The sequence below is a fragment of the Pholcus phalangioides genome, unplaced genomic scaffold (assembly GCF_987345545.1).
Source record: "Pholcus phalangioides strain wild (caught in Gottingen) unplaced genomic scaffold, Ppha-v1.0 ptg000013l_1, whole genome shotgun sequence".
In the NCBI taxonomy this organism is placed as follows: domain Eukaryota; kingdom Metazoa; phylum Arthropoda; class Arachnida; order Araneae; family Pholcidae; genus Pholcus; species Pholcus phalangioides.
Window position 1 is genome coordinate 29,576,853 of NW_028301606.1, and position 25,875 is coordinate 29,602,727.

At 31.8% G+C, this 25,875-nt stretch overlaps 2 protein-coding genes across 2 annotated transcripts in view; both read right to left on the minus strand.

Annotated features, from left to right (window-relative positions):
- Positions 1–16,726, minus strand: part of Polr1B (RNA polymerase I subunit Rpl135) — a 33,009-nt gene extending 16,283 nt beyond the window's left edge. The window contains exons 1-15 of the mRNA XM_089241162.1: positions 16,506–16,726; positions 12,860–12,937; positions 11,675–11,734; positions 10,611–10,685; positions 9,712–9,831; positions 9,248–9,313; positions 8,380–8,454; positions 7,826–7,924; positions 6,858–7,030; positions 6,167–6,313; positions 5,393–5,446; positions 5,022–5,139; positions 3,459–3,549; positions 2,948–3,190; positions 1,593–1,666 (exon numbers count right to left, since the gene is read on the minus strand). Of these exons, the coding sequence (XP_089097288.1) occupies positions 1,593–1,666; positions 2,948–3,190; positions 3,459–3,549; positions 5,022–5,139; positions 5,393–5,446; positions 6,167–6,313; positions 6,858–7,030; positions 7,826–7,924; positions 8,380–8,454; positions 9,248–9,313; positions 9,712–9,831; positions 10,611–10,685; positions 11,675–11,734; positions 12,860–12,937; positions 16,506–16,610 (1,578 nt within the window). The 5' untranslated portion in view covers positions 16,611–16,726. The remainder of the gene's footprint in view (positions 1–1,592; positions 1,667–2,947; positions 3,191–3,458; positions 3,550–5,021; positions 5,140–5,392; positions 5,447–6,166; positions 6,314–6,857; positions 7,031–7,825; positions 7,925–8,379; positions 8,455–9,247; positions 9,314–9,711; positions 9,832–10,610; positions 10,686–11,674; positions 11,735–12,859; positions 12,938–16,505) is intronic.
- Positions 16,727–19,171: 2,445 nt separating this feature from the next.
- Positions 19,172–25,875, minus strand: part of LOC149078936 (serine/threonine-protein kinase D1-like) — a 31,786-nt gene continuing 25,082 nt past the window's right edge. The window contains exons 16-21 of the mRNA XM_089241163.1: positions 25,453–25,551; positions 25,271–25,355; positions 23,504–23,579; positions 22,993–23,099; positions 22,016–22,101; positions 19,172–21,763 (exon numbers count right to left, since the gene is read on the minus strand). Of these exons, the coding sequence (XP_089097289.1) occupies positions 21,530–21,763; positions 22,016–22,101; positions 22,993–23,099; positions 23,504–23,579; positions 25,271–25,355; positions 25,453–25,551 (687 nt within the window). The 3' untranslated portion in view covers positions 19,172–21,529. The remainder of the gene's footprint in view (positions 21,764–22,015; positions 22,102–22,992; positions 23,100–23,503; positions 23,580–25,270; positions 25,356–25,452; positions 25,552–25,875) is intronic.

Below are 25,875 nucleotides of genomic sequence, written 5' to 3' on the forward strand. Positions count from 1 at the left end.
GCTAAGACTCAATGCATTTTAATCTATTTTATTTTTGTGGCCTTATTTATTTCAGTAACTTAATACACTCCTGTGCAAAATTAAGAGGATATGCACATTGTATCTATTTCAGGCATCATGTTAGACGGCCGCACACCTCTCCATATGTTTGACAGAGGGCCCCTGACGGCTAAGAGATATAGGGAGGAGATCTTAGAGCCCTATGTTTGACTTCTCAGGGGCGCTGATAGCCTTCAGTTCCTGTTCATGGACGACAACGCTTGTCCACATTATGCCCACCTGGTCAAGTATTATCTGGAAAGTGAGAATATTCTGCGTATGGATTGGCCAACAAGATCTCCTGATCTCCATAGAAAATGTCTGGGACAATCTTGGGAGGCAATTGCATCTCCCGATCTTACTCTGAGAACCATCCCGGAGCTGAAAACTGCATTGCTGAAGGAGTGGGACCAATTTCTTCAGGGACTCTTTTACTGTCTAGTGTGCAGTATGCCGTTGCACAGTGCAAGCTGTTTGACTTTGAGAGAGGGCCATACCCCATATTAGACTCATTTTCGGTCCGATCTCATAACATGGATTTTGGACATTCCTGCAATGACGAGCTTCACTGACAATCATACGTGCATACTATGACTTTTGTAAGGTAAATCTCTTTTTCTCTGTTATATAACTGTATTCATACCAAATTTCATTAAAATCTGTCCATTAGTGTCAGAAATTCGACATAATGTGCTAATTCTCTTAATTTTGCACGAGTGTATTTTGCGGCCTGGTGCTGCTCTTATCCCTCACACCTGTCCAAGTTCGGTCCTACAACATAAAAATCTTCCATGAGAAAAATAAACAGTAACTCACTAACTTCTTTTTAGACACCAACAGCATGGAAAATTATAATTGACTGATTGTAGATTTTCAACTGGTAACCACACTTATTTTTACGAGGAACAGGATAGACAGTCCAAAATTTGATAAATTTGATCCTAAATCCAAAAACAATTTCTGACAAAAGAGGCAGTATGGCAAATAAGATTGCTAATATTATGAAAACCAGTAAAGAGTTTCCCAGTCACAGTAGTGATAAGATAGATTAAGATAATGATTAATATTTAAAACTGTCTCTTCATTATGATTTTTTTTAAGATTATATGAATAACTATTATATGAAACTATTTTGAGCGTACTTTTTAACAATTTAAAATGGTTTTTAAAATCGCATGCCCAACTGGACATTTAAATTTTTGGAGATTTGTCCAGCCCTGGTTTAAGATATTATTTGTACCACTAAATAACAATGAATTTTATGGCCAATTTCTTTAACATTTATCATACTTTTATTCTTCACTCATCTCATTAAATACATTTTTCAAACTGATAACTTTAATTTTTATAATTTTAATAAAACTTTTCAGAAAGAAAAAAAAACTTTTTTGGTAAAATAAAAACTTAAATACATAAACTTAATCCAGATATAATTAACTTTCTTTCTTAATATTTCTGCTACTGCATAGGATAAATTAATTCAATAGAAAAGTTAGAAAATTTAAATATTCTCAGTAGATATTTGCAATTTAAAAAAAAGATAATACTCAAACCTGACACATGGCTGTAAGATGGTTTAATAATCCACAAGGAGATCCATCAGGTGTATGAACAGGACATATAAATCCTTCGAAACAAAAAATGACAAAATATATTTTCCTTCATAAGGCCAATCACTTTTTATGAGAGATATAAGGGAAACTCTTGCTATAATATATATATTATTGTATATATATATTAGCATTTTGTGTGGTTGTGGATTTTATTAGCCCTTTAACCAGCATAGTAGAAATCACTAGACACCATTTAAAATGTCATATCTTTTTTTTTTTATGAAGCAGGCTTTCTTCAGATTTTCAGCAGGTGCAAAGAAAGGGGGTGGGAGAAGAACAATGTGTTTCATTGAGAAATCAGCTCTACGAAATATCTGTGCTTGCCGGTTAGAGGATTAAATTATGTTCTGAATGATCATAAAAAAATCTCAAAACCCCTGCTGAAAAACTCTATTTATTGCTACTAAAGCAAGACCAAACCACAAACTTACTAAATTACTCAATTTTGAGGAAATTTTTTAAGGGGGGACAATGTTATAAGCAGTCGTTGTCCGAGATGATAATCAGACATATTTTTAATTCCCTACAAAATCCTAACTTCTTATTAAAGACTGACAGAAAAACGTGGGCGGATGTATGGGAAAAAGGGACTCTTCCAGCTTTTATTATCTTACCCTCGCCTTTCATGTCTATCTCTGCCTATGCAGAAAAAGGTAAGTGGAATGATAAATATTGAATGAATATCAACAATTAACTTCAAAATTAATAACAAATGCAGCATTGGTAATAATGATTAGCAATAATAATGAATGAATTTAATCACATGGGAAATAATCATTTTGTCACAATTAATTAGCAAAAAACTAGAAATATTTTCATGGGTTGTCAAGCTGCTACTTATGACTTATTAATGACTTTTTTTTTCACACATCTATCCTCAAAAATAAACTCTACATCATGATCACATCTGCTGCAAAACATGTATAAATAATAGCAATTAGTTTCACTGAGGTATCAAAATCTGAGAATTCTAAGAATCACATTCTACCACACAAGGAAAAATTAGTAAGGTTATATAAAAAAACTGGCTAGACCAAAAACTAATAGACCTACATAAATTTAAACTTGGCATAAAATTACAGGAGAGCAGGGCTGCAACTAGGTGAGGGCAAGGGGAAGGGGTTTGTTTCCCCTGGTGCCGACCAGGGAGCATGCTAAGTTTACTTTTTCCATTGAATATAACAGGGGGGTTACCAAGATTGTTAATGGCCCAGGGGGGACAGATTGAATTATTTTTTCTAGTTGCAGCCAATCTGCAGGAGAGTATCAAACAAGAATTCAAAAGATATGATTACCCCATGATTCAGGTAGCAATTTTCTAACTGTTGTAGTTCTCATTTCAGCAAAAAATGCACCTCTATGAACACATCTAAAATGTGATAGATAGCGCCAAAAATTCAATTTATCAGCAACCACAGTTAATCCAGAAAACTGCATTAAACCTGCTCCTGTTCGAGATACAAAATTTCCAGTTGCAAAAACATATTCAACAGGTCGAGTCAAGTCCATAGAACTGCTGAAGCACTCATTCATGAAAGCTAGATTTGAGAAAGTAAAAATAGAAGATTGTGACAATGCAGGAAAAAAAATTAAAATTTTCAAAAGCTATATTTTTTTACATGTCCATAAATTAAATCATTTATATGCAACATGTTAATTAAAACTTTAATATATTGTATCAATTATTTTTTTCTTTTTGTATGAAAATATGAAAAAGGATAAGCGATATCCATATGCTATGACAGTATGATGGTGCTGGCCATTATAATTACTATAATGTTTAGTACTGTAGAAATACTATTTTACCTGAGTTAATCTTGAGTGAGCCAGTATCTTTAGATTTGGTTTTTCTGTCCATGTAAGTTCGAATGTAATATAACCAACTTTCCAACTTTTCCTGTACATACAGATTTATTGAGGACATTAATATAAAATTAATTAGTGAAGATAAACAAGTTTTCAGACATGCTGTAAAGATGAAAAATTAAAAAAAAAAACCATTAAAATGGGAATCTTTGCTATTCCTATAGAAAATTGAATGCAAGGACCCTCCAGGAGTCTGCAGACCATAATTTAAAAATTCCTCAGATGTAAACTATCTCTATCTCTCTACGATTTGAGTTTTTTCAAGCATATGTATAACCAATTTTTTACATTGGAAATACGGTGTATGCTGCTTAATGTGATCACATCTAGACTCTAGGTTTCTGATAACAATAACTGACTGATAGCTATATCCAAAAAAATCATGGTAATAAGTATGATAAACATATGTACCATTTGGTCAAGCAGGATGTATGAAAATGGGACAGCCTGTTTTTCTTTCCCACATAAAGTTTCCAAATGTTTAATCATGCCTTTTTGTTCTCATATTGTTCTAAAACAGGATTTCCCCCCCCCCCTCTCATCTAAAACCTTCTTAATTCAGAAATTGTGAGGAGTTATAGTAGAATGGAAATGTCTGATATGTATCATGAATTAAGATTCTTTTTATAATGTACTAGCCATAATCCCCAGTAATGCTCAGGTTTTCCTCAATTACCGGGAGGAATGAAAAAGTGACAAACCATCATGAAGGAATGAACTGTTATACAAAATACTGGAAATTAAAGACATGACAGACCATTGTAATGCATGTCTGTAACACGTTGTTAAGGAACCACGGCAACCAAAGTAAGCATTTCGAAAGTGTCTGTTGGGGCCCAGGAACCACTGTTGACTGACGGTTTTTCGTTCATTTCAGGCATTTTTCCAGCTCTGGCAAACTTTTAAAGTAGCTCACGGTTCAATCCCGGTCCTGTTTGGTATATATACAAAATTTGGCAACAATCGGTCCAAAATTGTAGATTTGTATAAAGAACATACATACTTTCATATTTATATATAAGATGGTATGGATGGAATTATTGTAAGATGGATGTACCATACATCCCTTATGAAAGTCTTCCAGCTGAGGTACTGTGAATGTGGTCAATTGAAAGAAGTTGACCAAGAACTGAAAAAAGGGACTTTTACCTCACACAGGAATTTTACACTGTGCTTTACCATAGGAAAACCATTTCAAAAGCAGCACTATGGAAATTTTTGTCAACAATGAAGTTTTTTGACCTCTTACATAGTCTTACAGGTTGGTAATGGTAACTTATGGGGGGAAGAGTGACTGGTTTAACGTGTAACTTCAGAATATGCAAAAAGAAAAAATTTTTGACGAAAAAAAAAAAAAAAAGTTGATAACATAAACCAGTCTTGATAAATATAAACAATTTTTTTGCATGTTATGATATTGATCTGTTCTGTACTTTACGAAAGTGATAACAATACATAAATGATAACATTATCCATTATCCTAATAAGTGGGGTCAACTGTACCTTTATAATTATAGAGTAAAGATGACCAGCTAACAATATTTCTTGAGTCATGGGATTATCTGGTGATTCCAAAGCACATTCATCCTTAGCTACAGCAAAAAGTTTCCGAATCATAAACCTGAAATTAAGAGATGATCTTTAAAACTATTCTATAAGTATATGTTTGAAATCAACTATCAAAAAATTAGAAGTTCTTATGTGTATTAAAACTTCAGGTTTCAGTTTCAAATACATTGGCAAGTTAAATTTGATTTTGAGATTTAAATTTCCAAAAATTACCACTCATTTCTCAATAAATTCATTTAGAAACCCTATAAATGCTCATAATATAATATATTTTTGTATAAAAGAAAATATACTCATATACTCACGCTAAAAGATTGAGTTTATCAACATTAGAATCCAAATGCACACAAATACAATCCCTATAAAAAAAGTTCACAATTTTTTTTCAATGAATATCTCATCATTAACTTAAATTTTCAATAGACAATGTTTCAAATATAACTAGTCCACACTCGTTATAATGACCCAACGTTATAGTGACTATTGCAATACACCAATTGGTAGGATAAGTCGCAAATGTTTTCTTTCATATAACAACTATTATATATGTTTTCCTTTCTATATAATGACCTTTCCAATATAATGTCCATTTTTGGCAGGACGAAGAGAATTGTTATATCGAGGATCAGAGGAAAAAATACGAGTTAATTTCTATTCAAAGTATTCAAATGTTAGAATCATAATGTGTGTAGATCCCTTTTCAAATCATTGTTTCAAGTTTGTTAATTTATTGAAATTTCCTCAGAAGAAAATGATAACACAATACATAACTAATCAATTTTTTACATTCATTTCTTCTTTATCAATATGGAAATCGCTAAATAAAAAAAAATTGACTTTTTTTGTAAAATTTTGCAAAGCTAAAACAATCAAGTATCATGGGTACTGTTGAAAGTATTCTCATTATTTATGTGCATACACCTATTCAAAATCATTTGCAATAATTCCTATTCAGCTGTTTCTGGGTAAATAGCAATTTAACTATTCACAATTAAGTTTAAATTTATGGAGCGTTCAAAAAAGAGAAGACCACTCATCTTCATTTGAAAGAAAATGTCAAAAACACAGACATCACTTACTTCAGTAAATAATCTGCTATTTGCACATTTGTGTACCAAGTTGGAAGATCAATTTTAACTCTGAATTTTTCACCAATAAAATTCTTAACTTGGTTATGGGTGAATAAACCTTCTTCTTGCATTTCTCTTAACATAGTTGCAACAGAGCTTCAAATATTATTAATAGAAGAAAGAGAAAAAAAACTTATTACAACTACAAAACAATCAAAATAAAAATTAATGAAATATCACTAATTGGTGAACATGTCGCTCACTCATATGCACAAAAATTCCTACAAATAATTTTTTGGCTTTTATGAGATAGAAGAAATGCCTATAAATTGATTGAGTGCAACAAAAGAAAGTTAGCTTGAATGTTCTTAAAATTTATAATGAAGTTTTGATTTTTAATTAAAAGTTAATATAACGTCACTAAAAAAAAATCTGTCTTAATTCTCATCTAAACAAATTAATTTTGTAACAAATAGGTAACCATTAATGTTTTTTTATGTCATTTCAGAAAATTTTAAAGCAGAACAAGGTTAGTTTGTGTGATTCACATGTTCCAACAACATTGAACAATAAAACATGCCACAAGATTTCTAAATCAATAAGTTTTAATTTTGGGAAACACAATTTTTTCAATTTTTATTTCACGGTTTTTAAATAAATTAATAAAATGAGAAAGAAGAAAGGAAAGGAAAAAAATTACTTCTTAAAGAAATGGTCATCTTCTTTTCCTTTCATAACCTCTTTATAAATAAAATGATCAGACACATCACACAAAGCTTTCATCACAAACATTACAGGTATAAAGAATAGTTCTTTTCGATAAGGAAACATAAGTTGAGCACTGCCATCACTCAGGTAATGTAGAACCATATTCTAAAATGAAATATTACAGTTGAAGACCTTGGTATGTATAGATACGAAACAAAAACTTCTATATAATCAGGTAAAAAAATCTGAGTTAATCAATAAAACTGAACAATATCACAGAAATTGCCAATCCAGTAGCCACCTGTTAAAAAAATTGAGAGAAATACAGATTTATGTCTTGCATCAAATGAAACTTTCGACATAACCTTAAAAAAAATTCACAACACTGTGAAAGACCCAATTATTTGTTATGGTATTGAGAGGGGAAAGAAAACATTTTTCATAAAATGCAAGCATTTAGTTCAGGGAAGTACTAATTTACAGGTCAATGCAGTCATTCTGATTCATTAAAAGCATTCCTAAAAAAATCCCACAGCACGATAAGTGTATAAATTTTGGGGTCATGAGTAGTGACCATTGCAAATATCATAGTAGGAAGAAATTATAACTTTTATCAATTACAATGAAGTCGTTAAGATTCAACTTTTTAATATGAAAAGGTTATCCCACAAACTGTTCGGTAATATTAGCAAATAAATTTGATCTTTTTAATCACCAAATCACTTGCCATTTCATTGTGATATGGCACAATAGCAATTTTGATTACAATCTGTTCAATGCAGAAATTTAATAACAAAAGTATGAGTTTTTGATACTTAATATTTTGCAAATGTGTTTTCATTGGGGGTTTTGTTTAAAGGCTAAGCTTTACAATATCAAAACATGTTTTTGACATAAAAATATATTAAATTCCTTTTCACAGCAGTTAATGAAATTTGATAGAAAAGCAAACTGACTTACAGAACCAGATTGATCTGATCGAACACATCTTATAGAAACTCCATATTCGGTAAACATCTCTCCTCTATTCTTCCAACTCGGTCTGCTCATTGCTACTGGCTAAAACAACATAGAAGCATATATTATTCATTAGAAAGAATAATTTGATAACCCCACATTCAGTGTGTATACATACATGCTCTGAAAAAAATATCGGTGATTGACTCCCAGCAGAGATGTAGAATTTATCTTCCAAAAAGGTTGAATAATTTCACTGTATCACTTACATAAACATAATTTTGGGTTTATGTAGGGAAAAATACAAGTATATTTCATTTCTTGAAAATGAAATTTGATGCAAGAAATGGCAGATTTATGTTAAAATTAAAAAGTAAATAAAGTGTAAATTTAGATTACACTTAAATTTTAAAATTAATACTTGTATTCAAATTAGATATAAGATTTACACATAATTATGTTTACATGCAAATTAAATCTATGCATGCAATTGTCCCATATTACTTATAAAGCCATGTATAAATGTGCAAATCATATTAATAATCTTGTAGACATACATAATTCCTACGCTGCATGATCAGCATGCGGACTATTCTTTCATTTCCATTAATGATGAAGTATCCTCCAAATTCCTAACAAAAAAAATTAAATTTTTATCATTAAATGCACCAAAAATACATAAGTTTATACATAAAAGTATAACGTAAAGCACAACAAATTATGACAAATAAAGAGTGATTTGCAATTATGCACGTCAAATGGAATATAGACCTACATGTGTAGTGTATAATTATAGAAAACTCTGTCTCATATAATTTGGCTTATTTCCTGAACCTGAAGACGTGTTGCTTCTTTTTCCAGAGAATTTGAGAAGTTACTAGATTAACATTTAGATTGACTAGATCAGCGGTTCTCAACCGGTGCTCCGTGGAGCCCCAATGGCTCCGTGTGCACCTTCCAAGGACTCCTCAGGGACTCGAGGAAAATAAAATGAATCAGTAAATTTGATAGATATAAGTAAATAAGAGATACCTACAAGGTTCTGCCATAAAAATTAAGTAAAAAAAATGGCTCCTTGAATCAAACAGGGCTCCGCCATAGAAATTATATTCTGAAAAGGGCTCCACAAGTCAAAAAAAGGTTGAGAACTGCTGGACTAGATTAAGAATCTAGATTAACTTACTAGATTGACCATTTATTCCCCCCCCCCCCGTTTAAACACAAACTATGAATCTAAGTTATCACACATGAAATATCTTACTGTATCAAAATTTCTACAACCTCTTTTAAATTGTTCAACATTTTAAATGAAACTGGCATTCATTTCTCTTCAGCTCAAAGTGATCATTAATTATTCTTTCTCAGATTCTGGCTTTTAGCTTTCAAAATTTATAAGACATACAAACCATAAGCATGTCAACTCACTTCTTCCTCTTCTCCTTTCTCTATCAGTTGAGTAGGAGTCAGTTTGTTGAGGTTGCATGCATTAGACTTAAAGGAAAAAACAAATTAATGAATTTCAAATCTGAATTACATTTGCACAATTTATCACAAAAGATGAAAATATCAACATGAAAGATTATCACTTCACCCAAAAACTCCAAGAGTTAAACCTTTCATTTGATAGAAAATTTCATAAAATTTAATATTTAATAAACATGAAGTTTAATTTTAATATCTATATTAATTTTTTTTATTTTAACAATAATTTATATTTTTAAGAAAAATTTTTGAAACAAAAGTTACAAATGAATGTTTTTAAGTATTCCTCAAAGTCCTTATTCTACTAAAACTTAAAAGTACAGCTGAATTTTTTTTTAACACAAAAAATATTGAAATATTTTTGAAGCATTTAAAAAAAAAATTCAAAGTATCAGGTAATGTTTCACCTTGACCATAACAGGTACTTCTCCAACAGCTCTTTCAACACAATCTTGAATAACCCCATTCTTGCTCCAAGACACAGATATTACAAGTTTTCCCCTATATGTCACACCTCTAGCACGACACTAAATTAAAAAATATATATAGAATTAAATAGCTTCAAGTTCATCTACTGTTTTAATGAAAATCATACCTCGATCCCCATCAGTTCTATCAAAATCGAACAGTTCCATGAAAAGTTAATTATTATATTAACCATTAAATTTCTCACATATATTTGAGTAAAACAGAATGCTTCTAAACTTTAAAACTATGCAAAAAGCAATATAATAAAAGATTATTTTTACACAACTCTCTCCTTTATCTGGAATTCTCTGTCATACTGATGTCAGTATGACATCAAAAATGTCAGTATGACAAATGTTGCTCATTGGATGTGTGAGGTGTATTTGTTTTTACTATCATGATATACTGATGTAATACTGACAAAAAACAAGTAAAAACAAATACACCTCACACATCCACTGAGCAACATTTGTTCTTCTAAGTAATTGCTTGGTTGAAGTAGCAAGAGCACTGTAACTCATCAAAAGAAATGATGTGTGCTTAGTTGTCTATATTTTGGTTGAATGCACATTTGGTTATGATTAAAGTACATAGCACTAAGCCATTAATGTAGCCTATAATAATATATTATCCAGAAATTTAAATTTTACCTATCAGGCTCGTCATGATTACATTGGCTAATCAAGTTTCTACTGTATTTTTGTTCTCTCAGACAAAATTGCAAATTGAAATTAAAGTAAAATTACTTATTTTTAAACAGAAAATGACATTCACTTTGGTATGAAAGAGTTTCTTTCTCCATATTATCAATTGATAAAGAAAATGACAATATAATTACCTCAGATGGATACACTTTATACGTCCGTACATTTACACTATCTTTGTGAACGACAGGAATGCCAATGGAACAATCCTAATAGGTGAAAATTTCAAAACAATGTGAAAAATTAGAAATGAAATTTTAATTGAGATAACTCATGAAATTATATAATTAAAAGTTGTTTCAATGTAAAAATTATTAAAATACAAGATTACAAATCCATACAAATAAAACTTGCTTTTAGTCCATATGTATGTTCCCAATATGAATCCATAATTCACTGTATACGCACTTCACCAAATTCATCATATATAGCCAAACCCTCGAATCATAAACCTGGCATAATAATGAATGATAGTTCTAGTCTTTTTTCCCATAGGATATTCCCTCATTAGATTGAATATAGCAAAATTTTCATTTCCTTGAAGTCTGTTATGATGAAGATAGACTGTGTTTCTTACAGGACCTGACTGTAATATTACACTATTTTGACGTTTGTCAGAGGTTGACAAATAAAAGGGATAAAAAAAATAGGCACAATTATTTCTTTAATGATTTCTGGAATACTTTTCCCCAGTTGTGATTGTTCCCAAACAATACATTTTTCAACATGTTTATCCTTTCCAAAATAGTTTGTCATTTTGTCATTTATGCATCAAGCCCCCAAAGCGGAGTGTAAGAAAAACTGTGGCATATGTGTGATATATGCCGCAGAACAACCAATGCTGCTTCAGAACAATCTCAAAAAGAATTTTAAGAAAAGAAGGAAAAAGAACACTTCTGTGAAGAGAAAAACACTTTTGTAGGATTTTCACCGAAAAGTATTTTCAGTCAGTTGAGGGTTTGTTGCAAAACATTCTGCTTTCAGGGTACCAAGTAAAGTCTGAACAGTACTGTGCACATTTCAGATAATTTTTTGTATAATTTCAAAAGTTAACAGACGTTTTTTAGTTGTAGAGTGAGTTACTCACACCCCCAGGTCAATGAAATACACATTGTAGGTCAAAATGTATTGAGATTAAAAACTTTTGTCATTTTTTATTGATTATATAGTCCAAGAATAATAGTTAAAATAACCTTACCTTAATTTCTACTTTGATACGATCTTTATTTGGTAACTCCATTTCCAAAGGTTGGATATGCTTTTTATGAAAAAAAAAAAATTTTTTTATAATTGTTTTTCACAAAAATGTAAAAAAAAACCTAACAATAAATATGTCTAATCTCTACAAACTAATACAAAGTGAACTATTACATTTACATATTTTTTCATTAAACTGCACATTATATTGTCCCTCTCATGCTCGAAGCTTGAATATGCAATGTCCTTGGAAAAAAAATGTGGGAAATGACGTTTAAATGTTTACTCTACCCAAGTTATTTTCCTAAAATGTTTTGCAACATGTGTTTCAATAGGGATGCACATTCACATTTTAGGCAAAACTTATAGCTATATATGGTATCCAAATAAGCTGATAAAAAAAAAGAGAAATGGTTTTCAGGACTTGATGACCCCTTTAGAATATTGTGGTGGGGACACAAAAATTTGGAAAATTTTATGTTGTACTCTGACAATTTAGTATTTGACAAATTTGGCAATAACACCTGGAAAAATTTAAGAACCAGTACAAATTTTTTTAGAACCTTGCGCCTGGGATTTGTTAAGTCCTGACATAGATTTTGTGAATTACATTTTTTCCTTCAACATAATTTGTGTTGTCACATTAGCAATGGCAAGTTGTGTTGGGTATTCAAAAGGTAATGGTTGGGGTAAAAGAGTAATCTGAAAGCGCAGTAATCTGTTTTGGGAATTAACAGTGAAGATTACACACATACAAAATTACAGTAACAAACTTTTCTTATCCAAATAAGGCATATTTTTCTCATACTTGCACACTTTTTCCACATCAGGGGTGCTAAACATTTTTCTTTGCGGGTCATTATGTAATATGTCTAATGCTTGCGGGTAGAGCCACAACTAGATACTATGTCAGATAGGACAAGCATGCATTTTCACGTCCCCGTGAAATGTAAAAGCAGCAACTAAAAGGTGAATTTGACATACCCCCCTAGTCCAATGCCAGTGGCACCAGACCCATCTGACCAATCTCTCCCGAAGTTGCAACCCAGCTTGCCAGCCACATGGAATTCCTTTGAAGGCTAAATTAGGCCAGCCCCCCCCCCCCACACACACAGTTCAACACAAAAAATTAGTTTTATTAATTATATTTTTGAAAATAATAATCTCCATTTGTTATGTTGCTTACCGAGGCAGCTTTACTAAGACCTTCTCGTAACATAAAATTGAAGGATTCCACATGGGCTCTGCTGACATCTTGTAAAACCTGCAAGACAATTCATTTTTCATTCTAAATTTTATATTTTCTTTCCCAGAGAAGCAAAAAAAAAAAATATTCATTAAAAACTAATTTTCTCTATGAATGAAAAATGGAAATCAAATTGAATACAATTATGCATACATAAAAGTAAAAATTACTCCAGAACACTGCAAACATTTGTGAATGCTTAATGTGAAAAAAAAATTGTCAAAGAAAAGAGAGATGTTTGACATAGAACTTCTGGAAGGTGGTGGTGGCATGGACTCCATTAATGTGTAAAGGTATTCTGGAGGAAATTCACACCATGATTTTTACAGGGTAGACCACAATTCCATAATAGTACAAGGTGATGGAGCTCTTTCATACACCACCTTGTAAGGTATCCCTTATATGCTCAATAATGTTCATGTCTAGAGATGTGAAGTAAGAACACTCTCAGAGAAGAATAATATTCTTCTGGATGTAAAAATTTGAGAATAATTGAGAATATTCATTTTGCTTTAAAATAATGAAAAAAATATATACTAATTTTGTTTATGTTATGAAACATAGTTCAGTTTTCACTGCCTGAAACATTTAAAGCAAAACCATTTTTGGCATAATCACCTCATAATGAGAATTTTTAGTTCGAGAATATTCTCAGTCATGGCGAGAGGTTTCAAATGTTTTTATTATTAAGATGTTGAAAACCTTTAAATATTGAAAAATTTAAAATTAGATAAATTTTCAGAAATAAATTCAAAGCTAAAAATTAAACCAAAGTTGATTGAAGAAGGAAGCTATTCTTATAAAATCATCTTCATTCCTTGAAGATACAGAACTGTTATTTTCTTCAGTGAACATTCACTTAAATTTTGTGTATCACTCGTATTTCTTTAAAAGTTGTGGAATTCAGCTATGTTGGTTTCATTGTCTTGCTTTTAAAGTTTAACATTGTGAGAGCTAAACTTCAATTTTCCCTGTCTTTCTATTGACAATTCCTTTCTGCCATATGTATGAGGTTCTAAAAGCTCTGGAAGCAATTTTTGAAAGCAATATTTGTGAAATTCGTTCCAATGCTTGTTCTTTTCCATTGCGTGACAGCACCAATGTTTTCTGAAGACTTATATAATATACATCTTTCCAAAAAGTATTATTTTTCTTGATATTTGGGTAGTTCTAAAAGCATTCCGTTTAATGGCATACCTTCTACAGTTGACAAATGGTGAATAAATTCTGATCTGTTCTTAACCCTTTATTTACTGATGATACTTTAAAATACCAGGTCAGATGATTTGTTTTGTTATTAACAACATAAGGAATCCATGGTTTGCTTTGTCATTTGCCTCTATTGTTGCTTCTTCTTTACTGTATTCAATTTGAAACTATTGCGAATAATTAATTATGTTTCCGTTTGTAACATGTACCTGCCACATCACTTGGTATCTTAGACATGTTAGAAAATTCACTTAGATAATCACAGCACCGGATAAGTTCCAAAACACTGAGGTTAGTTGTACAGTACAGAGAAATAAAATGAAGAAAAAAATTTCTTTTGAAGCCAGAGGAACATAGTTTTGTGCCTTACAGTTGCCAAAGCAGAATGTTTTTCATTGTTCTGCAATGAACCATAGGCTGACTGGAAATGTTTCTGCAGTAAAAATTCCCATAATAGTAATTTTTTACATTTTTCTTAAAATTCTTCTATATTATTGTGTAGTAACACTGATTTCCTCATATTCTGCTTTGTGGCTTACTGTCATCAAAGGTACTTGCTTGGGCATTTGGTTCCGAAAACCCATAGCCAGAAGAGACAGACTCTTATGCCGACACTCTTTGAAATTTGTAGTGATTTGAGGCAGTATTGCATGTCTATCTCGTGAAGCGATTCGTGTTAGCTGTTGATGGTCCCATCCCTTCAGGATCTTTTCCACCTGCACCTTTGTTGGGAATTTGATGTTTTTCTGGATACCTTATATTCACGAAACAGTCTTGCAATGGTCATGAGTGAAAATCCAAATTTCATCTCTACCTGGAAAATTCTGGGTTCCTTCTCGCAGGCACAGACTGCTAAGCCCGTTGAAAGTCACTTAAACCACAATAACCCACCATTGTAACAGAAGAAACTGATCTAACAGCTTCTATAGCTACCTATTGTCTTATATGGGTATGACTGACATTATCAAGTTATGTTGATTGATTGCATTTTCCCCCTATAAGGCAACTAAAGACGTAACTGGAAGTTTGATAAACATGCATGTGTAATCTTTTTGCAGAACTTTCCCTCCACCTCCATACGGTACAAGCATGCTTGCACAAGCACCAGTTTCTACACTGAAGCTATTTACAGAAAATTCACAGACAAACAATTCGGCACAATTGAGTGAGCAAGTGACTGAGTCAGTGAGTGACCTAGAGACACTCGCTCAAGATGGTGATGAAGTGAACATATGAGAGAATAAATGAGCAAATGAATGAGTGAGTGACCAAGAGAGTACATACGTGAATGAATGAATAAGTGACTGACCAAGAGAGCACATACGTGAGTGAATGAGTAAGTGACTGACCAAGAGAGCACATACGTGAGTGAATGAGCAATTCAATGGTCAAGTAAATGATCAAGGACATGGGTGAGTGACCAAGCATAAGAGGGAGGGAGTGAGAAAATCAATGAACAATTGAGAAAATATGTGAGTGGTTGGATGAGAGAGAGCAAGTAAAAGACCTCGTGACAGAGAGTGAGTTACCCATTGAGTGACTGAGTGTGAGTTACCCATTGAGTGACTGAGTGTGAGCTAACTAGTTATGAGCCGGTTTTGCCATCCTATTTAATTTTGCATCCAGCAAGTTGAACTATATGAAGCAGTTGCTCTCAAATTTTCATTTTTTCTCGCCCTAGAGATGACCCATTTGTAGCTAAATTGCTGTCTCATCCGTTCACCCCACTGGCTCACTTATATTTGTTCACTTTGTCACTCATTTGCTCATTGACCTTCTCAATTGCTCATTGACCATCTCAATTGCTCATTGACCATCTCAATTGCTCATTCATTTACTCACAAGGAGAGATCACTGAAGCGTGAACACTGGTAGGAGTACCTGCATGGTTATGCTTGTGCAAACGCTGGGCTTGAACATTAACAATTTCGTTCAAGCCTCAAGCCGCTTGTACAATCACCATGCTTGTGCAAAATTCTCATACACACATTGCTTGTGCAAAAGAATTGCACGTGCATGCTTGCCAATCTTGCAGTTATGTGTGTATCCACTTTTACTTGCATATACTCATCTCTGTACCAGTTTTTCCTGGCTTCTCGGTGTAATTTTACCAAATAAAAATATTTAGCATTCATACGTTAACTATATTAACATGATAAAACTGGTGATAACTAACTACTTACATTTTTAAAGTACGTATGAAATAATCAAGCCCAGCTAACAGGTTCAAGAAGTTTTTAAAATGTACGACTATTTGAGAGATAGTTTCCAACTGAACTTGGTAGTTAGTTTTTCTTATTCAGATACAAGATGTGAATGAAAAAAAAATTGAAGTTTAAAAAAAAAACTAAAAATAATTTTGCGAAAATAATACAACCTTGTACTGTTCATGCTTAGGTACTCCGAAATCTTTGGTTTGAGCGATCCGAAAAGTCGGTTCGGTCGGTAAAGACGTAAACATATCAGCAGCCATTCTCTCCATTGTCGAGAGAATTTTTTTTCCGACAGGAGTCTCAGCTCGAATTATTTTATAATCGTCTCTTGCGGTAGATCCTATGCCACATACAGTCACAGCTGAACACGTGCGATTTTTTATATGTAAACAAAAAAAACAACAACCTGAACTTATTACAGTCATATTTATCCATAGTTGCTGGGAATATTTGATTTTTAAATGAAATCTGTAAAGCCATAATTTTTCATGACCATATTTTACCGGATCTTTGCATACGGCCGGAACTTAGGGGCTGAAATCATTTGAGCCGTCCTCTTAATAAATTTTGTAAAAGATCTGAGGGCCCCCCACTAAGCTATAAGTAAACCTTTCCTTACAGCTCAGTGCCCCCCCCCCCCCAATAATATCTGTGAAAAAACTAATGCAATGCATCTTCCTCCTCCTGCGTACGCGTTTCAGTCCCGTATATACGGTATGATCAGCAACTTTTAGCCTCTCCAATGTTTTCTTCTCTCGCGTCGGCGTCTCTCACTGAGCTATAAGTAAACTTTACTTATAGCTCAGTGGCGTTTCTGAAGTAACTTATTTTCCGCTTATCGATAACTTCAGCAATAATCTGGCAAATTTTCCTCGCGATTTACATCTTTAAGTAACAATTATTTCCCCATGTGTATTTCACAATATTTTTTTCTCAGTGAAATATTATTCAAATTTATGAGAAACTTCTTACTTAATTTTTTACTTAAACATAACTCTTTGGCTGCAAATAAAAAAAAATATCCTGTGTTGGATAAATCTAATTTTTCTTCAGTTTATACTAAATGTGATTTTGTAGTAAGATTTTAGAATTTAAACAGTTTCGCTCTTTATTTAGAGCTGATTAATGGTTGAAGAGAGAAAGCAGGCTTTTTCGGCCGGAGTTTATAATAGAATTCATATCTTTCGGACTGTTAAGCAGTGTTCGCGCGCGAGGTTTTTTTTTTAAGCAGTCGTTTCACCCACTGCCGAGGTGCATATATCAATGCAGGTGGCGGCTACCTCACTGGATACCCGTTACCTATTCACGCTTTGGCTGAACGAGGTCGATTCTTCAGCCAAAGCGCAGTAGATAAGTTTTCTAACGCGGGAGTTCCGTCTCCTCACTTGCCATCACCTGCATTGATGACGTCCACCGCAGCAGTGAGCGAAACGACTGTTAAAAAAGCCTCGAACACGGCTCAACATCCTGAAAAAAGGGTATGGATTCTATTACGATTAATGATTTTCTCGGCGGTTGCCAAAATTTGACAGTTTTAAAAATATTTGGTATTTTTAGTTTTTGCTATCTGCATTTGTTTATATTAAAGGAATTGGAATACCGGGTAGACTCGTCGCCCTCGATCTTTAAACAAAAACGCTTTTCCTGGCATCTAGTTGAAAAATCGACATCGGGAACGATTGGTTGTAGCGATAAAACTGACGTCACACAGATGAAGGATAAGTCAGCCTTGGTTTCCACGAGTCCTAACTTATATGGTTGAGAATATGGTCATTTTAAACTGATGTACTTTGTTATTGAGGGAGATGCAACTTCACTTAACTTCACGTACAAACTTTTGCCAATAAATTTTGATTAACGAATCGGCAATAAATCTGATAAACTTGTTCCTAACCTAACCGCACGTTATAAAAAAGGGAAAGAAAAAATATAAAAGTATAATATATAATAAGAGCTTTTTACTCTTACATGTACATAGTAGAAAGATACATGTGAGGGTATAAATCATTAACAGTATTGAAAAAAAAGGAGGGAAAGAAAAAGCAACTTCCGTAGATAAGAGTTACTATAATGCGCGTGATGAAGAGAGGAAAAAACTTGAGTTTATTCCACTGGTGTTTGGACGCAATATTATGCCTGTGATCGTAAAGAGATCTAAATATTTTCTATCCCTCCACTTTGTATATTCCTTAATGTTGAAGGATAGTTTAGAGCCCCACTTTGACATGAAAGGAGACCGACAAAGGAATTGAGGATCCCTGCGACTAGGATCTTAGGGAGGGGCATTCCCTTTGGATTAACCCAAGGGTGGAGCTTATAGGGGTCCAGCCTGAGATCATTTTTTTGGTTTTTACAGTGCAAATTTCCTATAGAAACGGGCCTGGTCCTCAAACTTTCGACTCGTGATGCCAGTCTCAGTCAAAATGCCTTACCCAGTCATATATCCACAGCTCCCAGAACGTTATAGGAAAGTGCCACTTCAAAGCACTGAAAAAGTGCACGTCACCAGTTCATTGAGAGAAAAATTCTCTGAAATTAAACTCAAATTTCTGCAAGAAAAAAAAATGATTGTAGTCATGTACAAGTTAATTACGAATTCTTAAGGGAAAAAACCAATATTTTTCATTTACTTTCATAAACTTTTATTGACTGCAAAATAGAAAAAGCAGTTGTCAAATAAAATTTTCAAATAAGTTTCAAACATGAAGAAAAAAAGGATTTCCATAATTTTTTTTATTAAATATGGTAAAAAATATTCAATGCAATTTTTTTTTTGATTGGAAGACAATGGATCCTTTGGCACTTGCTTGGACAACTATAGTAGCAAGACTTAAGGAAAAATAGTATATGCTTTTATTAACAGTAGTAGCTATCAAAAATATAGTAAAAAGTGTTTTTAAAAATAATAAATGCAAAATATATATCCTACATTAAAACAATGGAATGTCTAGAAAATGCTATCCTTCCTGCTCTAAGAAACTTTGAAAATTGCATTCTAACAATAACAAGACAACATCTAAAATATTGCATAGAAAAATATATATAAACATTTATAACAAGCCACTTTTCTGGAAAAAGAAATGCTAGGATCTATACAGAATTTCCTCTGATTACATGCAAAAGATAATTTTTATGTAAACCTTACATGCTTACAATATAGTAATGTAAATTACAAAATATACATTTATTGCTATGATTCACCTGAATAAAAGTATTTTTTTTATATAGAGGAAACAAATTTTAATAATATTTCACAGGTAAGCATTCATTAAGCAATTCATAAACACTTTCTTTACAACATAATCAGTGGATCAAAATCATGAGATAGGGTAAAAACACTTAAAAATTTTTTAATTCAAAAATTACTTTGATATCTTGGCTATTCATAAACAGGGAAAAAAATCCCCAAACAAATATATTGCCATTTCCTATGAATCTCTCTATACATGCAAGAAAAAACATTAATAAATTAAAAAAATCAATTCAAATATAAAGCAGTAAACAAAATAAATTTTTTGTTGGAAGTAAAACATTACAACTTTTCTACAACATTAAAATGGCCCTTTATGATCAGTTTTTTAATACAAAAGAATCTTATATCACGTTTGAAATTTTTTTACAGCAATTTCAAGAAAAAATTAATGAAAATTAAAATATTTTTAGTCACTTATTAAATTTAAATTTGAAAAAACAAATATAAATAGCCTAGTGATTTGTGAATATGCTTTGATATATAAAATCTTCATAAGAAAAATGAATTGTGCCATCAGCAGTAGAGATAAAATAACCTCAAAATGTTGTCAGAAAAAAAAAGTAAGCAATTTTTTAAAAATCAAAAATAAGTAAGCAGGAGAAAAATACTAATTTGTTTGCACATCATATCTGTCTTTATAAATTTTTTATCAATATAATAACAATCATAATAACTATTATGTTCCAACGAACAATGATAGTCAATTCAAATTTCTTTTAAACTCCAGATTTCACTACAGCTAATTTTTTCATAATTTTTTTTAGTTTCAGTAAATCAACACTTAGTTAATAGTATTTTTTCTCACGGGTCATTTTTGTTTTAAAGCCAAAAATATTTTTTTATTTTCACTATACCTTGTGTTATCATTTTTTTTTTCTTCAACTCTAACTATTAAAGCCTATTTTGAATGAATAATTTCTGTGAAACCAATCTAAATAACAGTATTTCTGATTCACTGACATGATTGCCAGATGCTTAGCAGCCAAAAAGGTTGAACAAACATTCAAAGATTGATAAAAAATATATTCTAGAACAGTATAAATTAGAAATATTTTAAAGGAAAATGATGTCAATGATTTCTGTTTGCAAACTTGATTAAATGCTTCTGCGACAAGTACTTCATGCATACTAAAATGCCAACAACATATCTTTTTATAATCTGGAAACTATTTTGGAAGCTTTTTAATCTCCCTAAAAAAATGAATATCTTGTATCACTGTTGAAAGCATAAATGTATATTAACAAACAGCACTGCTTTCTTATAAAGTGTCTAGATTAGCTGCTATGCCAGACAATTCAAAAGAGAAGAGCAATACAAAAAATAAAATTGAATCCTGGGTTGAAATAAGTAATTTCTTATTAGTCATAATTGAAGAAAAAATTGCACAATATAAATGAAAAAGTCCAATATTGCAATATAAATAAAATTACGCCAATATTCAAAATAAGTAGCTGCTTCCTGGATTTCAAATATTGATGAGTATGCGTGTGAAAATTTACAAATATGAGCAAGATTGGGCAAAAGATAAGTACATTTTAATAAAAATAATAAATAAAGCATGTTGATAAAAATAATTTTCAACTTAAACACTCCAAAACATTGAAAAGTAAGTACAAATTATTACATGCAAAATGCACTAATTATTTCCCTCATGGATGATTTTTTACCTCTTTATTCAAATCATCAACATTTATACAGGCACAAACTGAATAATACCTGAAAACTAAAAAAAAAAACCAGAATAAACGAAAGACAATTTGGATAAATGCAGTTGAATACTACTGCAGCTGCTAGCCATACATCATTCAATTTGATTTTTCTTTTTAAATTACATACACACAGCAGGATTGTAAAAAGACGTTATGACAGAAAGACTTTAAAACAATAATGTCCCTTCCCAAACAACAAAATGTACATGACATTCAACCCTCTTTTTACAACCTGACATTGGCAAAAACATCAGTATTCTTGTTTAAATCTGGAGGCGAGTCATAACTCAGAAGCAAATCATCTTCATCTTGCTCATGAGGAGAAGAAAGTGCTGGTGGAGGTTGTAGGTTATGAAGTTTCTGGTAAGCTTCCCAGCGAGCATCATCTGATTCATGGGTCAAGTATCGTTGGCCCACTTCTGCTTCTAACTTCCTCAAGTCACACCAAGTTTGATAATCCTATAATGATGAAATTAAAATTTCCCTTAACTAATTGGAAAAATCTTGCTGAGGATAAAGCAAAAAAAAAGATGTTTTTGTCACCAGCATTTTTACAAAAATTATGTAACAAACTATCCTGCAGTGTCCGAGCATAAGTTTATTTACCCAATAAGGAAAATAAACATCTGATATTATTCATTTTTGAATTACCGGAACAGTAATTGAGTAATTGGAACATACTTATAAAAAAAACCGTGAACATAAATTTACCTGCAGCCAAGAATGTACCAGTGACTTGTCAACTGTGTACCTTTTCCGAGTTTTCACTTGAAGGAGATTACTGATCAAGTCAATAGCTGAAAAGTAAATTACACAAATTTCATCATTCAAAAACATTTTTTTACTATGGAATTAAGCGCTAAATGGATGCTTATGACACAATTTACCAATTAATGATTATGATATATTTTCTATTTTTACCTTTGCTGTAACAGCAACAGCTATTGACATTGTTGCTTGTTTTAGGGAACAGTTTTAATAATTTATTTCCAAAATAAAGGAACCCAGATTCACCCCATCATTCCGGGAATGCTCCAATATCTTCGAAAAGATTGAGACGGGGTGAATCTGGTCATGTATTGTACTACAGGAACTAAGATTATATCATTACATGTCCCAATTCTCACACTTGAAAAATCTGCAGTTTATCACATGAAATATTTCCACACTGAAGAAAACATGCCATATAAATAAAAGGGAAATACTTTTTAGCAATGCACTGGGCGACTGATTCATTTTTCCTGGAATGTCTCTATTTTTAGTCTTAATTTCTTATAGAAATATGTTTTTTCTGTATTTTCAGCTAAGCCTACTTGAATTTTTTATGCTTCTGTTAAATCAAGGATTAAAATTATTTTTACAACTTATAAAAGAGAATTATGAATATTGTATCTCACATATTTGACAATTGTTTTCTTTATAGAATTCACTTCCCGCAATCGGCAATTTTAAAATTTTAGCAAATTTGTTCACTTTTGGCTTCATATTTGGCAACAATTGCCAATTTCCCATACTTTGAGAAAACATGGTCAGCCTGGACAGTAAGAACTGAAAGTGTATTTTCATAAAAGATTTTTCATTGAAGCGAAACATTTGAGGATTTGCAAATGAAGACCTGAAAAATTGGAAGCATTAGCATTTATGTCATTAGCTCCTATACAAAACTTAAATTTCACGATTGAAGTTACCTTCTGTTGAAATATCCTTCCATGGGTTTGGAGGATACATAAACGCAGCATTTTGAATTTGATCATTAATGTCCTCTTCTTCATTGAATGGAAAAGTACCACTGAGACTGAATGATAAAAAAATATGAATTAGTAATAATTGTGTGCATAATGGTATCACAATATTTTGATGTCTCCTTTCTCTTTCATTCAACATATGTTACACCTATCAAACAGTATAGAAAATAGGGAAAGTACCAGAAAAACTTGTAAATGAAACAAAATAAAGTCGTTGAAACAGTTCTTAGTCAACTAAAAATGCATTTATATTACAACTATATAATTCTTAAATTGTGCGAATAGCCAGAGATACAACTCTCTATACAAGCCAGGGAAAATTTTTGTACCCTTTTAGGCTAAATCACAAATCATTAATAACAGATTTAGCAGCTTAACTCATTGTCTAATAGACATGGGAGTAGTTTAAGGAGAAAATGTAAAATAGCTTTGAAGGAAAAAGTAATAATCATACCTCACATAGATAATCACACCAACAGACCACATATCAAGAGATCTATTATATCCTTTATTTTTCAGAACTTCTGGTGCTGTAAAGATATAATGCATGGAATCATCACAAATTTTCGATAACTGATACAGCTTATAGCTATTTTGATCATTTCTAAATAGTTGCCATAGTGACACTAAATTATTTTTCGACCCCCCTATATTATTATTAATTTGTTCCTTTTCTCAGTGAAATAAATTTTCTTTTCCCCATGCAAAAATTCACCAAAAGGGGAATTCATGACCACATAGAAGAAACAGAAAAGATTATTTTTTTAGATGTACTCCTGGTTGCGGAACAGATTTTCAAAACTAGAATATATGGAAATTAGATTAATGTGTACAAGTGAATATTCATTATTAAAGTAGCAATTTTCAGCCAAAAAATAAGTTTATGCTCTCATTCGTTGGCTCAAGAGTACATATGTCACTTATTTCTTGACAAGTCAAGCAAGGACGGTTTTTGACTCTTGCATTTTGAAGGGAAATACAGCATGTGGAGGAGCAATTGTTGTTCATTCTCCCAAAATGATAGAAAATAAAGTTGGCAAACAATGACATTTTTATACCATTCTAATCTATGTAAATCATAAATAATGTTCCCAGAAGTGCAACATCCTATATTCTTATAAAAATTACTATTTTTTTTTGTCATGTAATAGCATTCAGGGTACTTCATTAGCTTAATATAAACCCACAAAATTTTCCTTTGGCTATTACAATGCTTGTCAATTAAATGGTTAAACTTGCTCAACCATGCACGGAAATGTTCACAATTAGAGAACAAGTTCATTTGTCTGAAAATTATGTGCTCGTTGCATCACCATTGGTTGAGTTAAAGACATTTTTAATTTGACGGTGTCTCAGACCCATTCTATTATAAACTTATCAAAATCTTCGTTTTTAACAAGCGTATTGTTTTTCTATTCTCCATCTCTTTCTGTGAATCACTGTCTGAATAAAACTGGAATTTGTTTATTTTTGTTTCTAAAGATCTTAAACAGGTTTTCCAATTTCATATTCTTCACACAACATTAATACTGGTGTTCCACATTCTTAATTTTTCAAAAGTTCAACTTATCTCACATATACTAATAGCATTATGTTTGCATTTGCAGCTTGTATCAGCCACATCACTTGACATCTTAGACATATTCGAAAATTCACTTAGATAATTTACTGGACAAATTCACTTAGATAATTTACTGGACAAATTCACTTAGATAATTTACTGGACAAATTCACTTAGATAATTTACTGGACAAATTCACTTAGATAATTTACTGGATAAATTCACTTAGATAATTTACTGGATAAATTCACTTAGATAATTAAATAAAAAAGCACTGGATAAGGTCTAAAACACTGAGGATATTTGTACAGCACAGAGGAATAAAGTGAAGAAAAAGTTCCTTTGATCAAAGCTGATTTTTTGACCAATCACTTTGAGACAAGTTGGTGATACCATTTGTTTTCATTTTCTCAGAAGCCGAAAACCCCTATGAACAATACCTAGGGGAGAAAAAAAGTTTTCGCCCAAAATGTCTGATGAAATAAAATTTGGGCCAAGAAAACAGATTCCCTGGTGAGAGAATAAAAATCTTCAGCTGATGTGTCTGGATTTGTGAGATCATTCTGTATTTTCAAAACAGAAGATCCATGTTGTATGGAACATACAAAAATACTTGCCGAAAAAAATTTAATCATAAGGTTTTTACAGTCGTTCTCTTACCCAAGTATGCTGGAGTTCCAACAACAGATCGCCTAAATGACTTTTCTCCTATGATTCTCGCAAATCCAAAATCACATAATTTCACCTGAGAGAAATGAAAATATACATATATATAATTTTAAACTGGATATACTTTGGCTTTTTACTTTATGTTGAAATAGTAAAAAAAAGATGAAACATACTTGAGGATAGTCCGAATCAGATGAAAGCAACACATTTTCAGGTTTCAGATCACAGTGCACAATACATTTTAAATGCAAATGCTTCAGAGCAATAAGAATCTGTAAAGTGCAGCAACAATCATGAATTAAATAACCAATATTTAGAAAGCAATGGAAGTAAATATATAGAAAGGGGAAAAAACTAGTAAAATTTAGATGCAACTTGACTACACATAAATTCAACTTGAAAACCATAATTGACGATACCAGGGTTCCAATAGGTAATTATAACCCATCAACTTCCCATTTCCCCCCTCCCCCCTCATTACCCAGCACAGAAATTCAGTTAACTAAAAAAAACTATTTTAAAAAGTTATTTATCATTGGAAAAGCAGTCAACAGATACAATATCTGTAACCGTACAATGTTAGTTCACTGAAGTTA